Source organism: Podarcis erhardii (assembly GCF_964252035.2).
Source record: "Podarcis erhardii genome assembly, chromosome: 17".
Lineage (NCBI taxonomy): Eukaryota > Metazoa > Chordata > Lepidosauria > Squamata > Lacertidae > Podarcis > Podarcis erhardii.
In genome coordinates this window covers 24,966,149-24,981,503 of record NC_138515.1, presented here as the reverse complement: position 1 = coordinate 24,981,503, position 15,355 = coordinate 24,966,149, and the positions used below count along the sequence as shown (strand labels likewise).

The 15,355-nt window shown below is 39.6% G+C and overlaps 1 protein-coding gene across 3 annotated transcripts in view; it reads left to right on the top strand.

Annotated features, from left to right (window-relative positions):
- Nucleotides 1-15,355, top strand: part of FSD1L (fibronectin type III and SPRY domain containing 1 like) — a 32,285-nt gene that overhangs the window by 7,184 nt on the left and 9,746 nt on the right. For all 3 annotated transcript variants that reach the window (XM_081845784.1, XM_081845783.1, XM_081845782.1), the window contains exons 4-9: nucleotides 3,054-3,155; nucleotides 6,594-6,616; nucleotides 8,066-8,187; nucleotides 10,543-10,752; nucleotides 11,082-11,180; nucleotides 14,758-14,887. In XM_081845784.1, coding sequence (XP_081701910.1) covers nucleotides 3,054-3,155; nucleotides 6,594-6,616; nucleotides 8,066-8,187; nucleotides 10,543-10,752; nucleotides 11,082-11,180; nucleotides 14,758-14,887 — 686 coding nt within the window. The remainder of the gene's footprint in view (nucleotides 1-3,053; nucleotides 3,156-6,593; nucleotides 6,617-8,065; nucleotides 8,188-10,542; nucleotides 10,753-11,081; nucleotides 11,181-14,757; nucleotides 14,888-15,355) is intronic.

Here is a 15,355-nt window from a genome sequence, read left to right as displayed (position 1 = left end):
AACATTTCACTCGCTTTGCACTTGTCGTAACCTTCTCTGTGGTACTTCTGTAAAAGTAGGTTGCGTTTTGAATGTTGACATGCAAATGACCACACAACCCCTCTCAGTTCTTTGGAATTCCTGGAGCACTCTTGAGTGAGTGAGGATTACTTCATGTGCCTTGGTGCATGCCTCTTCCTATTAGACTCCTGGAGTTTTTATTTCTACCAACAAGTGCAGAGAGCAAACTTAAAAATTGACTTTCAGTTTTGGCCCTGTGTTCCCTGCATGAAAGACTTGTCAGCTACATGTAGGCAGCAGGAATGTGTAACTCTTGTTTCTTTAGTTGCTGGGCTACAATACAGGACTCTGAATTCAAGCTTTGTGGCAGACTTAAAAAATGAAGAAAAATGCTAGCTAATAGGCATAGTGTACAGAATGCTTTCTGTTTGAATGTACATGGTTTATACACATATTTTTAACATCTCAATCAAATTATTTTGGCTGATGCCGCATTATCCTTGAAGGAAAATACAGCAATGACCAAAGCAGCCAACAACACTTAAGTTGCCAATATTAGATTGCATAAAGCCTTTCTCTGTACCAAACCTGCTTAAAACCCCTTTGTCAGCACATTAATTAAATGAAATAGAAGCCAGTAGGCTTAGATAGCTTGCACAGTTCAGTTTTCATATATGAAAAGCAGTTACACTTTCAGACTTCTGATTAGCACTTATGCTTTAAGAGTTTGATATGAGACTTAAATTGATTGCATCCAGTTCTGTTCTTTGAGTTGAGTTTTACACATGTAACCTATCCAGGGAGGCAGTTATCTTCAATCTGCTCCGTGTAATGTTTAATTTTTGGAGCAAATTGATTCAGATGCTTAGTTGCCTAGATTTCCTTAACTATTTTTATTTGTCTTACTAAAATATTCATTTCCCATGTTTCAATAAAATATGTGACAAACCACAAAAGGCAGAAAACAAAACAAACTGTTTAGAACTTTTTGGAAAAAGCATATTGGAGTCCAGTATTTTTCTGCAATAGTGGTTAAACAAAACTGTCCCAAGGCTGTCCAGAAAGGACACTCTTCAGTTTTTTACAGGGAGCAGCATTGCTCTAATATATAGGCTGGGCAGAAAGTGAGGAAAGGAGGTTTCCCTAATGTCTCCAACTTATTTTTCAATGGATTCAGAGATTTATGGACACAGGGCTGGAAGTCAAAGTATGGCCAGCAGATGGAAGTACAGAATGGAATTAGTAAATGTGAGATTAATTTGGGCTGCTCTTGCTCCTCATGTCTACAGCTTCACTGTGTGTGTAAAACAATATTGGAAACATGGCATCTGACTTCTCTTTGTAATCCTGGCAATCTGTGAGGCCTCATACCAAAGGAGAACTGGGATGTGCTTGTACTAGCTAAGAATCATCAAATATTAGAATTGGAAGGGACCACAAGGGTCATTTAGTCCCGCCCATTGCAATGCAGGAATCTTTTGCCCAACATAGGGCTCAAACCCACAACCCTGAGTCTAATGCTCTTCCAACTGAATTATCCGAGCTGTTCCTGGTAGAGCACAATTTTTCATGGTTTGCAAGTAGCCACAGTTGTGTTTCCATGGCTGTGTTAGTCACCATAGCTGATTCTTTCACCCTGTTCCTTGAAAGGATTCTACCTCCTTCTGACAGCTTAAAGCTTATCACACAGTAAAACGTGCTAAATGTATACAAAGTCAGTTAGTTCAACTTGATCATGGAATTTTTGTATAATTCAGAATCTTGGTGTACCAGATGCTGTCAAATAACTTCACCTCTTAAATCACTGGTGCACATGTGGCTTTTGACAATACAGATACAGCAGCTGACCTGTCTCTCCAGTGATGAATATACAGTATTTGAATTATTAAAACACACCAACAGCATCTGGTTAGATCAGGGCAGTCTCAACAAACATGAGCCGCAAGAAGACTTTGACACAGAATTCATAGGCCACACTGAATTAAATTTCCACGTTGTAAATTAAAATGTTTGTGATACATTTAATATTTAATATACACGGTTACTATATTTAATTAAATTTATCAGTGGTATATTAAATATAATCCCTTAACTTCTTAAACAAGTTTAATGCACAAACAGATTTATGCACTTTCGGTAACAATGCATGACACTCCCCCTCCCCAAGCTTTCAATATGATTTTTCTTGAATGTTGCCAAGGGCACCAAAAAAGTCCTCGTGGGCCGTGAGTTGGACCACCCTGGGTTAGATAGTAAAATGTCTGGTAATCTCACCATGCAATACAGTAAGCAAGGAAAGAGAACTCTGCTTCATGAATTGCCAAGACTCAGGTAGTTGGAAACCTTGTTTGTCAATACTGTACTGTTGTATTGAGCAACATGACATGGAACCTTAATATTGTATGCCTATACTGTCACCTAATAGCCTATGACACCCCCTGAACCTTATAGTCGCGTATCCAGCACCACATAAGGGAGTAAAGACGCTGGGATCTAAAACTGTGAAAACTCAAGAATAGGCATTCTAGAACACACTTCTTCAGAATTCTCTGGCCTACACTTGGTGCACTTCCTGGAGTAGATCACACCTTTTATTGAGCTTCACTCTTCATAGACTAACATAAAAAAGTTGTGTTACCTTGAACTTGGCATGCCAAAGTACATAGAACTCAGCCGGGAGTGTCTTTTTATGTTCATACATTTATGGGGTGGGTGGGGAATAAACCTGTGTGGGTGTACAATTGATTGCAGAGGGGCCTGAGTTCCGCAGAGAGAACTCTGTCTTATTTTCCTCTCCCAGAAAGGTTTTTTCCCCCAATACTGCATGTTCGTGTTTTTTTATTGTGTTTCATGCTAATATCTTTTTGTTTACACTAAATACGCCAAGGATTGAACTTGAGACCTTCTTTAGCATGTGTTCCATAAGGGCCTCATCCATTTGCCAGTAATGGGCATCTGGAATTTTTTTGGGGGTGGAGAGAAGATAGCCCTGTGCTCTCTTAATAACTCCTGTATGGACTGGCTTACTGAACAGCTTTCTGTTATGTTCCTAGAATCAACTTAGCCAATGTAGTAATGCCCTGGAGAACTCTGAAGAACTGTTGGAATTTGCTGCTCGTTCACTGGACATAAAAGACCCTGAGGAATTTTCAAAGGTATAAAAGTGTTCTGACATGAAAAAGAAAAGGAGAGATGCTATTTAATTGCATGCCATTTGCCTGCAACTACTTATAGATTGTGTAGTAAACATTGTGGAGGACTTATTAGAATCTCTGGAGTGATCAACATTACCTTCTGAGCATTTCAAGTACATGTATTCAGACTACCCCAGGATAATAGTACTATTCTGATTACTGGTTTTGTAATCAGTAGGTAGTAGTTTTCATGAATGAAATGAGAACTATAGGGTGTGTTTGAGGAGTGGGAGGAGAAGTTATATTGTACAGTGGTACCTTTGTTTATGAACTTCATCCGTTCCGGAAGTCCATTCTTACACCAAAAACGTTCTTAAACCAAGACACGCTTTCCCCAATGAGGCTTCCTTCCACCAGTCGGCTTCCGTTCGAAAACCTACTTCTGGTTTTGCAGAGTGTGTTGCCCAAATCGTTCGTTAACAGGACTGTTCTTAGACCGAGGTACGACTGTACAGCCAAAAGTGCTTTGCTTGTGGAACTGTTTAGTTGGATACTGCCTATAGGCTAACACCCATAGAAGCTGAATTGGTCTGTGCAATTATAGTTCAGAGTGTTTTAAGAGTGCTCAGTTGCTAAAAAAAATTAACAGGAAAATTAAGATGACATAATGCTTGCATAATTTTATTAGGTACCTGCAGAGAATTACGTCTGTTCATTCACATACTTGATAGAAAATTTACACACAGCAAGCATGTTGTGCTCAATATTAGTGGGTCATCAGTATTGTCTCTGCTATATGGTTGGATCTGGAGAAACACTGGTAGAAGGGAGTGACTTTTTTGCCACAAACCTTCCCAGCAGCCCTCTGCCTACCCTACCAGGATCAGGGAACCTTCATGAATGGAGTGGGCTTGGGGGAGGAGGAATCCCCCAAATTAGGCAGAGCCACCTTCTGTGACTGCGTTCTCCATTCTTGGAAGGTGCCTCTGCCTGATATTTCTGATGGTTCTCAAAACAGCAGAATCTTCTGACCTTAGGGAGAGGGCCCCTTCTGGCATTTCTGTAGATCCAGCTAATAAAATGATTGACTAACTGCTAAATGGGAATATAGTAGGCAAAATAATCTACTTTTAGAAACACAAACTTGGCAATGCATTAAGTTGCCTCTGTGTGTTAAATAGATTTATTACGTTGGCTTTGCCAGTCAGTGCATCATGCCTCCAGCTGATGTGCATTAGCAATGCTACATTGACTCCGAACCATGTTCCTTGTACATTGGTTGGAAAGGAAGCTGAATGATCCAATCAAGGGCAGGCAATGCTTAAACTGATATATGAAAGAATTCCAAATGATCCATCAAAATCTGAATTTGTTCTGCTCTTTGTGTTGAAGGGCTGCATTTGAACTTTGTTTTTATACTTTTAACAAGCTCATCTGAAGTTGTTTGCGTTATTTCCCTGGAAATTAAAACCAAGGCAAAAACAGAATTATAAAACTTGCTCCTCAGGTTCTCTTTGTTCACCATTAATGCCTATCCTAGTTTTTGACTAGGGTTAACTGATGCTACACTGTTTCATCACAGTTCCTTTCCATTTGTTACACTGTTTCCCCTGGACTTCATCCAGGTTCCTTGTTCTCAGTTCTTGGATTGTTTCTACCTTGCTATGCCCGACAACAAATCCTAATTATTGGATTTTTTTGCCCTATGTTTTTCTGCCTGCCAAACAGCCATAGATACAAAATAGCTTGGATTTGTAAACTTTTTAAATACATGTCTGCATGCTTGAAAAGTTGCTTTTCAGCCTTTTCTGTACTAGCAAGTTATTTGTGGACTATGACCAAATTATACTTGCCTGCTGTAACAAGGTTAATTTGGCTCTCAAATAATTCTCAGGGTAGCCATTTCATACTGAGATTTTCTGAAGCAATTCTGAAAATGACCTGGGTTGAATTGAGGGATAGGGTAGCTCAGGGAGAAAAGGATTGCTGTTGCTTTTGTGGTCAGAGTAAAGACTTATCATGAAAGCGGACTTTATATACCTTTCAATGGTCATGTATAATTGCTACTCTTCAGCCTTACCTTGTGACTATCAAAGTAAATGGTGAATAAATTTGCCATGAAAGATACTGCACTACGTATAACTGCTGAGGTAGCAGACACACAACGCTTGTTGCAGAAGACTGCATTCCCTTCCAGCTAAATTCATTATAGTAATCTCTGCTTTGATCTAACAACTTTTAATTATTTATGCAATAAGCAACTTAAGCAACCATTCTGGGTGGTTTCAGGGGGGCTTTGGTTAGAATATCTGCTTCTGGTTTTGTAACTTGCATTTTAAGATGGTCTAGTTGGGAGATAGGAGAGGAAAACATTGTGGAAGCATTTTCATTCATGGTGCAGATAGCATTGCAGGAAGCAACAGCTTCCCTAATTTGAAGTTGGTGATCTTGGGCAAGTTGTTGTGGTTCACAGTATCTCAGATGACAGGTGAGGATGTTTTATTTTCTGTTTTGTTCTGATTGTCTTATCACCTAAGACACTGTTTGTGGTGATAACATATAAAATCTTAATACATAGTCTTTTCCTGTGTTCAGTACATAAGGAATGAAGATAAAAATGTTTGCAAAGTACCCCCATGCCATGAAAGGGACCACAGATCAAAATTTAAAACTCTTTAATTTTTGTTGGCGAACAGAGATGGCAATGTCCTAATTTCTACTCTATTTGTGATAGTTGTAATAGCAAACAACTTTTAAACGTATATGAAGCTGATGTTTTAGTTTCTTAATTCGGATTCTATGTTGTGTCACTTACTTGTTATACTATTTTAAAACATTAATTATCTGTGGGCCAGACAAGAAACCCTATCTAGCCAGGCCAGAGCATGTTCACTAGAGTATAAGAATTTGGGGTGCATTCCAGTATTTCTTGCCACCGATAACAACATTTTGTTGCCTAGGGCCAGTTGAATGATAAAACTCCCTGAATTCAAAAATTGCTTTGATTAGGGTGGTTTGTGGAAAGATATTGTGCTTAATATTCATGGAGGAGTATGGTGGAAATGGTTCAACTCTGGCACAAATCTAACACTTACTCACTACCTAATTGCTGACATGCCCAACGAAACACTCAAATGTCACTTGGCCCGATCACATTAAAAATAGAGCACAGAGATTTGATGACAGTGTCATACGGAATTAGTTTAGCGTGGCTTGTTGAAATTCTTTTTATTTATTTATTTATTTATTTATTTTTGCTTGTTGCTGAATTTCTAATAACTTTGTATTAACAATGGCTTATGAGGCAGGTCTTCAGTGGTAAAATTCTGAGTTGGTTTTGAAACCGAGCTGGACATCTGTGAGATTGATAACTCTAACTCTTTCTTGCATGTTACTGCAGATGAAACTTGCATGAAACTATTAATTACCTTCTCTCTCTTCTTCCTGATGCACCTCAAGGCTGCCAGACAGATCAAGGATAGGTACAGTACCAACTTATTTGTTTCTGTTCCTAGTCTTCCATAATTGTCGTTGAAGATTCTGGCTAAGTAATTCTTAACAGTTTTCACTTAAGATTCATGCAACTAAAATATTAAATTAAGTTTTGCATGCTGATAGGACAACACTGCTGTGTTTTGGCTTTACACTTCCTTCTCCCTGTGTGGTGTGTGAAATTTCATTCAGCGACAAAAGAACACAGGCACATTTTTAAATAAATGTGTTTGGAAGGGGAAAAATGATTCTTAATGCTGATCCCTTAAAATAGGTGCCATTTCAAATTTAATTTGGAAGTGGCACAGGAGGTCAATGTTTGTTTTATATGGTATGTAGGCCTCACTTATGGGATATCATAACTTGTTAAGGCAACATAATTTGAGCTGGATTTTAGTTAAACAGCATGGTTACTAGAAAAATCAGAAAATGGTACACTTGTCCCTTATCTGTTCCCAAAACCATTGAAGCACATTCACATATGTATAGTTGGAATTTGGTGCAGCCCCCAAACATCCAAAGTGCAGAAATGTAAAACTTTTCAGTTTTAACTTGTAATGCTCACCTTCGTCATTCTAATACCTCAGGCTAAGACTAGAGAAAGATAGGTTACATGTAAGACCTAATACTTCCATGTCATACACCTGAATTATGCTCAAATTTGGGCAGGGACTGAGAAAACTTCCAGTGGCACTCAAGAACATTTCTCAGCTTTTGCTTAATAGACACTTCACTTACTATTGTGTTATACCAAGACTCCCTGCTCTTTCATATGCTCACTTTTATGTTTAAGCTTTATCATGTATGGACTCCTCTTTCTGAAATGAGTCTTGACTATTAAGGGCCAAGCCAGGCATTGGTTACTAGGAGCATGCTGCCAAGAAAACACCAGCTGATAGTCAACCTTATGTTAACGGGTTAGAGGCATTGTGTGCAACTTGACCATCACATAGAGCCCTTCATGCCTCTTTAGAGTGGGGTCCTGGAAACTTGCCAAGTTGCTGCTCATAGCATCAGCAGGCGTCCAGAAGTTATAAGCCTTGTGAAGCTTCCGCAGAGTGGTTTTGAATGAAGCCAGGTGCCTGGGAGTGTTGCCAGTTACTCCCGATATAGGCTTGATTTCCAACACTTTATCCTTAAGATGTTGCAGGAGCAGAAGTGGATAGTTACAAAGACAAACCCTCAGCATGGTGGCTTGGGTGGCTGAGAGGTCTACGGAAAATCCCCCAGCCTGAAGCCCCGCAAAAGATTTGTTCTGACTCAACTTGTCATCAGTAGTCAATCTAAATAAAGGTTTTGGTATAGTTTGGTGAAGTGCCAAGCTCCAGTATCCGCTTCACTTTTTATCTAGACATTTTAAAATATTGAAACCCCTGTCTTCCCTGTCTGTTGTTTTTGGCTCCTGCCTGAATGATTTTTACCTGATTTCTACCCTTTAGAGTCACAATGGCTCCAGCGTTCCGCCTGTCCTTGAAACCCAAAGTGAGTGACAACATGACGCACCTGATGGTGGACTTCTCTCAAGAAAGGCATATGCTCCAGGCTCTAAAGTTTTTGCCAGGTAAAAATAAGTCTGCGCAGCATTGAGCTCTTTGCAATACTGCTGCCATGTTTCCAAAGGGGTGAGGAATAATCTTCCCTTTTGCTGTAAAGATGCCTATGGGTGAGTGTGAAATGCTCTCCTCCCACTTCCCACAGTGTATCATTTTGTATATATTTAAAGTGAGCATGGGACAAAGGTGAACACACTCCTCACTTCACATCCAGATAGGACATATCGGCGAAGGGAGAGTGGCAGAGAGGTTGGTAGCTGTGTAGATGACAAACAAGAAATACATTTGTAAGTTTGCAGAGTTCAACAAGAGGTGGCTAGTTGGTGGACTGTATCTGGCCCTCCAAAGGTATTTTGTGGCTCCCATGATCCCCCCCAGATTTCTTACTTTTGAAAAAAGTAAGAATATTATTTAATATTGACTACTTCTGTGATTCCCCTGCCTTGATGCCAAAAGGTTAACTATTTATTAATTGCTTCCATAGTTCTTGTGTTTATTGTGCACCTGAAAATCCTCCCTAAGTTTGTTCCATTTAAAACTTTTTTTAAAAATATTTTTTTAAAGCAGATTGTTCTGTGGGTCCTCTGCAGCGAACCAAAGGGATTTGGAATCCCCCCCCCCCAGCTGACTTCCCCAAATTTATTTTTAAGGTTCTTCAAATTTATTTTTCATTGAGTTATCACGAATAATGAACAAGAGAAGCAATTTGAAATAGGTGATGGGGGAGCCTTTTTGAAGGCATCCTTGAAAACTTCATTTCTGAACATGACAGCTTCGACATGCAGGTGCTGGGGTCTTGTCCATAGATTATGGCAACCCTCTGCCAGAAAAGGGCTAGCCACTCTGGGTCTAAACTCATAGCTCACAGATATAATACTGGAGCTTACCTAAGCTGCCCATCAGACTATTATTATTATTATTTATCTTAATTTTATTATTTATTTTTTGAATTTGTATACTGCCCTACACCTGGAGGTCTCAGGGCGGTTCAAAGAACAAAATATAAAACCACAAAATATATAACCAAAATAACAACCCAATAACCCACATTTTAAAATCAAAGCAACCAAAGGCCTGGTTAAAAAGGAACGTTTTTGCCTGCCGCCTAAAGGTGTATAGGGGCATAGTGGGATCACCAGCCTAAGCTGATGGAAGGCACTCTGGGCCACTGAGACTCTGGATGCTGCAAATGTACTTTTGCAGAGGTTTGGCAAGGATACAAGTTCCCCTATTTTGCACAGCCACTCTGCAAGTAGTATTTTTGTGCCTGAGTTTGCTCATGCAAAGTCTAAGACTTTGTATTGAAATATCAAATTAAAACTGTCAGGATTTCAAATCTGATTTTATCTTGTGGATGATGAATTGTTTGGGATCCTTTGGTATAAAGACTTTGTGCAGTTCTGAGTGTTTGCATTGGACACTAATTCTAACTGATGGCTAAAACAGCTCAGCTTTAAATGATGAAACCCAAAGTGAGTCTTCTGACATTCCTAACTTTTGACATTTCATACTGACTGTCTTGCTGACACCTCAGTCCAGAATGTCAAAATACTTATTGATTTGTGTCTTTTGACAGCTTCTCATTTTGTTCCTGCTTCTCTTTCTCCCCCTCCCTAGCAGAAAACAAATATATATATATCAGAAACAGACCTTTATCCACCCCATGTTTGAATTTGAATGTAGCAAACTTCTTTTTCAGCTTTCCCAATTAAGAGAAAATAGTAATCTCTGGGATTAAATATTTAGCTAGTCTAAAAGTCTTGGGGCTTTTACCCCTGAAGAAGGGGACACTCTTACTCTGCTGTGCTATAATAGTTGTAGGGAACCTTGCTCTCTCCCTCCTCCTCCCCATCTACCTCTCCTCTTCCTCTCTCTGTGAGAGAGAGAATGAGAGGAAGATGTTGCATTCCTCACACATGGTGGCACTCAAACACCAAACCTTTAAAACTATTTTGGGGAATGTTCCTTGGCATTGCATATTTGTTCCAGTAGCTGTTTGATCCCTTAAGCACAAGCCTTACTGGATTGCGTTTTTAAAAAAGGTCAACCTGAAACAGAAGTCAGTAACTAAGGCAGGCAAAAACACTTTAAGACTCATCACAGAACGAATGCACATAGTTTAGAACTGTGTACACACCATCCCACTGGACTTAATTCTAAATATTAATGCATAGGATCGGGCAGTACATAAAAGTGATCAGGTCAAACCTTAGCCATAGAATTTTGTTTTTAATCTTAGCTGAGTTAAGTCTGTCTTTTTGTGCTTAAGTCAGTGCTCACCCATCTGGATCTTGCCAAGAGTACAAGATCAGTATGTGGGTGGCAGTTGGGTTTACCAGTGATCTGTTTTATTTCCTTAACAGTGCCCAGAGCTCCAGAGATAGTTCTAGCAGATTGTATTGTGGCTGACAACTCTGTAACGATTTCATGGCAAATGACAGAAGAAGACAACAAAATTGATCACTATATACTAGAATACAGGAAAACCAACTTTGATGGGCTTCCTCGAATAAAGGACGAGAGGTGCTGGGAATCTGTGGACTACATTAAGGGCACTGAATATACATTATCAGGTAATTTTATTTTTCTGTTCCCTCCAAGTTGACTTGAGTTGTAACATGAGCTTCATACTTTTTCATGGGAATCTTTTAATGTCAGCTCCCCCATCTGATTTGAAGCCTGCATTTGCAAATGTTTTGCACTCCCAGCATGATAAATGGAGATCTGATCTCATTCAGTTTCCTCCACTTCAGCTAATATTGATATAGTACTTAAATTTGTCTGTAGCTTGGGAGAAGCAGCACTTTAAAACAGTATACATATACCGTTCCTCCTTTATAGTGCTAAATTTTTTTTGTTCATTTGAATGGTAGTGGATGTCTGAAGAGCTTCTCTCTTTCAGGTCTGAGGTTTGACTCAAAATACATGAACTTCCGTGTCAGAGCTTGCAACAAGGCCGTGGCTGGGGATTATTCTGATCCAGTGACTTTAGAGACGAAAGGTAAAACTGGATAGCTAAGAACTAGGACCATATAGTGGCTTGAATATAGGAAATTCCTTCTCAAATGCCATCTTGGCTATAAAATGTACAGTGTTGTTTTAGACAAGCAGCTGTGTACCTTAACGTACCTCCAGTCATTAGGCCCAAAAGCCGATTTAAGTGAATTGAAGGAAAGGATTGAAGCCGAGGACTACGGTATTTGCACTGTCTAAAGGGCTGCTATTTAAAATTGTTGACATGGTACCAGGAGAAACACTAACCTGAGGGCACATACGCCTTCTAAACAAATTCTAGCATAGGGAGGTGGCACTGATTAGAGATGGAAGTGCTAAGTAGTGCCACTCCCACTTGATAAACGGTGCAGATTATTTCATCCTAAAGCCCTTCAGTAAATAACTGTGGTGTGATACGCAGTTGACAAAAATTTACCAATTTTAAGCCATCTGTTTAAAGCCATGCAACCATTTAACCTCTTTGATAGCAATTGTGAGGCACATGGTGGATTTGTTTGTGGCCCTGCAGCAATAAAATATTTTAGCTTTCTTTGTGCGATACTTGAGCCAAAACAGTAGTGAGATTTTGTTAGCTTTCCTGGCCTGCAAGTTAGTCAGCTGCTAGGGAGGCATTAATGGCTTGCTTGCCATCTTTATGAAGTCTCAGTGCTGCAGACTGGAATATGTTGCCAAAGCAGATTCACACTGTTAGCTCACTTACTTGAGGATGGGTAAAACAACATGGCTTTTTGCTGATGTGCCTGATTCGTTCTTAAACTTTTATCCTGCTATGGCCTCATATTGGTGCATTTGATATAACAGTGAAGAGCCTGGTACCTTTTCTTCCTATCCCATGATAGAGATTGGGATCATTGTCTGTCATAAGTGTTGAAACCTTATGTTCTGTTGATTCTTAAAATGCCTCTCACCCTGTGAGTGACACAGACACATATATCACCACTTCCACCTGAGTGGCATAATATGGCTGCATAAATATTACCAGAAGTGTTGCAAGCAGCCTCCCAGCATATTGAATCACGCTCAGGATCTTTCTTCAGAAAAGTCAAGAAGCTGCAGATTGTTTGCCCACAGATCCTATATTGCTCATTTATTTTAATGTTTATATTTTTAAAAATAGCAGGGCGATTCATTGAAATGCAGAAGCGCTGCCAGTGTAGTCCAGTAGATGAGAAGTGTTCTTAATGATGTCATTGAGTGGTTTGCAAAGTGCACCACTAGTATAGGGGTCAGTTCTCCCAACCAGCTTTGGGATTTATTTTCAATTTATGACAACTTGTACATGCCTGGGTTGCATGTGAGTGTGCTAAAGATGTCATCAGTAGAGGGCTAATGCACAGATCAGTCAGATCAGTTTACTTATGCCATATGAAATTACCAGTTGTGTCTCTGTACTTGCACATTGGTGAAAGAAAAATTCTAGAAAGCTTTTAGTGGTAAATTGCTACTGTAAGGTATAAAAAAGCATTCTGAATTTTTAAGTCAGAGGACATCTTTGAAGCACTGGATTATAATCCTAGCAAGGCAAAAACAGAGTGCAAGGCAACAATCTCCATAACAATCTCCATATTTAAAAAGAACTTGGCTTGTCGGCAAATGAGCTTGCAGATGTATATTTGTAATGGGTTGTATCACCAAATGTTGCACTTCTAAAATTAGAACTATTGCCATACATTTTAGGGAGTTGCATTGCTCAGCTTCACATCTACTATCTTTGGGCATTAGGAAAACATTCCATGTCTGCTATATAACAACTGGAACTATTCAAGCCTTTTCAACGTATGCCACTCTTAGAGCTGTACCTTATTCCCATTTTGGTGATAGGTGAGCATTTCTAGTTGACCTTCAAAACTATGTGTTTACAGTGCTCTTAGTGAGCATTTGCCTGGTAGAATCATCAAGTTCGGCATTGCTTAAACACACTGTTGACCTTTCACAGAGGAATTTCAATTCTTGTATTCTGTGAAATACTAAAGAACCGTGTCTAATGCATTCTAATTGAATAGAGTCTGTTTAGTGTGACACATATTGTTTAGCTTCCAAAAATGAAGGCAAACACAGCAACATAGCCTCAATTATTCTGCTTAGTTGGCAGTAACAAAGATTAAATTTACCCCACAACAAATTCCAGCGAGGAGCAGTGACTCAGTCTGACTGCTTTGTTGTATTAAAAACTCTGGAAGAGTTACTACCTACCTCATTGTCATTTTCTGAGTCTCAGTAAAAGCTAGAAAGCTTCTTGAATATATCTCTTGGGTAAAACGTAGCTATTTCTGTTATATTATTTCCATATATTAAGTTCTGCCTGTTACACATTTGGCTTCACCCATGAAAGATTTGATGCTAGTACTTTTTTTATAACCTCTATGTATCTTCTAATGCTCTGCCGATCAAATTATCATGCTTGCTTACAGTGGCATCTCTTAGTTGGCTTTGAAAATAACTTGTTGTATTCTGCCTTTAGTCATAAGAACTTTTGTAAACCTATTACTTGAAGAATGCTGTGGGACATCAAGCCTGCAGGTCTCCCTTTTAGCCAAGCCATGCCCATTTGCCCAGTACGTGGTGTCAATATATGATATCAGATGTGGAGCTAAGCTGAAAGGGTTTTTGCAGGGGCTGCTGATCAGCATTGCTTTGTGGGCTGTGTCTCTACCTACTCAGTTTGATTTCAAGCCTTGCGAACAAAAGCAGGTCACCTGGTATTGTGATGTCAGGTGATTGACAGAAGGACCCTTGGACAGTGGGAGAGAGAACGATCTGGTCCCCTGGCTGGACCCAGCTCCCCCATCCCTGCTGTGCAGTTCTGCTGGCAAACCAACAGCCTTGACAGTTAACGTAAAGAATTGCCCTACATACTGATTCCCCCCCTCCCCAGATTAAAACTGAGAACTAGGCTCTACCTTTCAGAACAAAATGCACACCCTGTCACTGTAAATTAAGGGCCAAACTGCACAGGACATTAGCTAGCATTTTCAAAAAGCATGCTCATAATTTGGAGACAAAGCAGCCAAGGGCCCCTAATCTAGAACATGCCCCAGTGCTGATTTACTGCAGAAAACAGCACTTTCCAGACTGTTTGCACCCAAGGTGCTGTTTGTAGTAGATATCAGGGGGTTTTTTTGGGGGGGGGGAGGTGGGTTCAGAGCAGAGTGGGAGGGAGCAATATTAATTCATGCAATCCAGATCAAAAGCAAGCAGCAGTTAGCTCAGTTGGTTAGAGTGTCGTGCTGTTAATGCCAAGGTTATGGGTTCAATTCCCATACAGGCCACGTGCATTGCAGGGGGTTAGACTAGATGACCCTTGGGAGTCCCTTCAGCTCTACGATTCTGTGGTTCTATGATGCAATATTCTGAATTAGGGCACTATGGTTGATTTTTCTCTAAAATAAAAGCAGGCAGGTGGAGTAAGCATTTAAAAAATAATAATTGGAAGTATAGCATCAGAAGTAGACTTGTCTTAGGTAGGGAACCTGGGCAGCCTATCTAAATATGTTAACTTCTTCACTCTTTGCATTCAGAAAAGGTGTGACAAACTTTTTGATCTGCATCTTTTCTCTGGGCAGCTCTTATATTTAACCTGGATGGTTCATCGTCTCATCTTAACTTGAAAGTTGAAGATTCCTATGTGGAGTGGGATTCTACAGGAGGCAAAAGCCAAGAAAACAAAATTAAAGGAAAAGAGAACAAAGGCAGGTAAGGGAAACTGAGCTCCTCCTCTGATCAAATCAAGTAACTTGTAGATGTCATATTTAAAGGCTGATGCAGCAAATAGAAGTTTGGTCTATCAGGTAGGAAGTCTTCCTATGCAAAAGAGATTATTCATTTTGCTATAAACTTAATGAATCCATTCACACTAAACTTAATGTATTTGGCACTATAGCATACTTGCTGGTAAAGTTTTGAGGCAGCTATTGAAGAGAATAACCTTGAAACCTGTGTTGGAAATGGGGAATTTCTTTTTCTGGAAAAAGTGACAGTGTTGCAAGGTAGCTCTGGTTTTGTTTTTTCCCTAACATGGGCAAATTACTAAAAACGATTACCCCTGCTGAAAAATACTAGCAGTCATATTCTTCTTAGGGTTAAGAATTTAACCCTTATGTGATTCAGTCGTATGACCTATGCACAAATCACGAGCTCTCTAGAAGCATCTTTTTCTGTGTA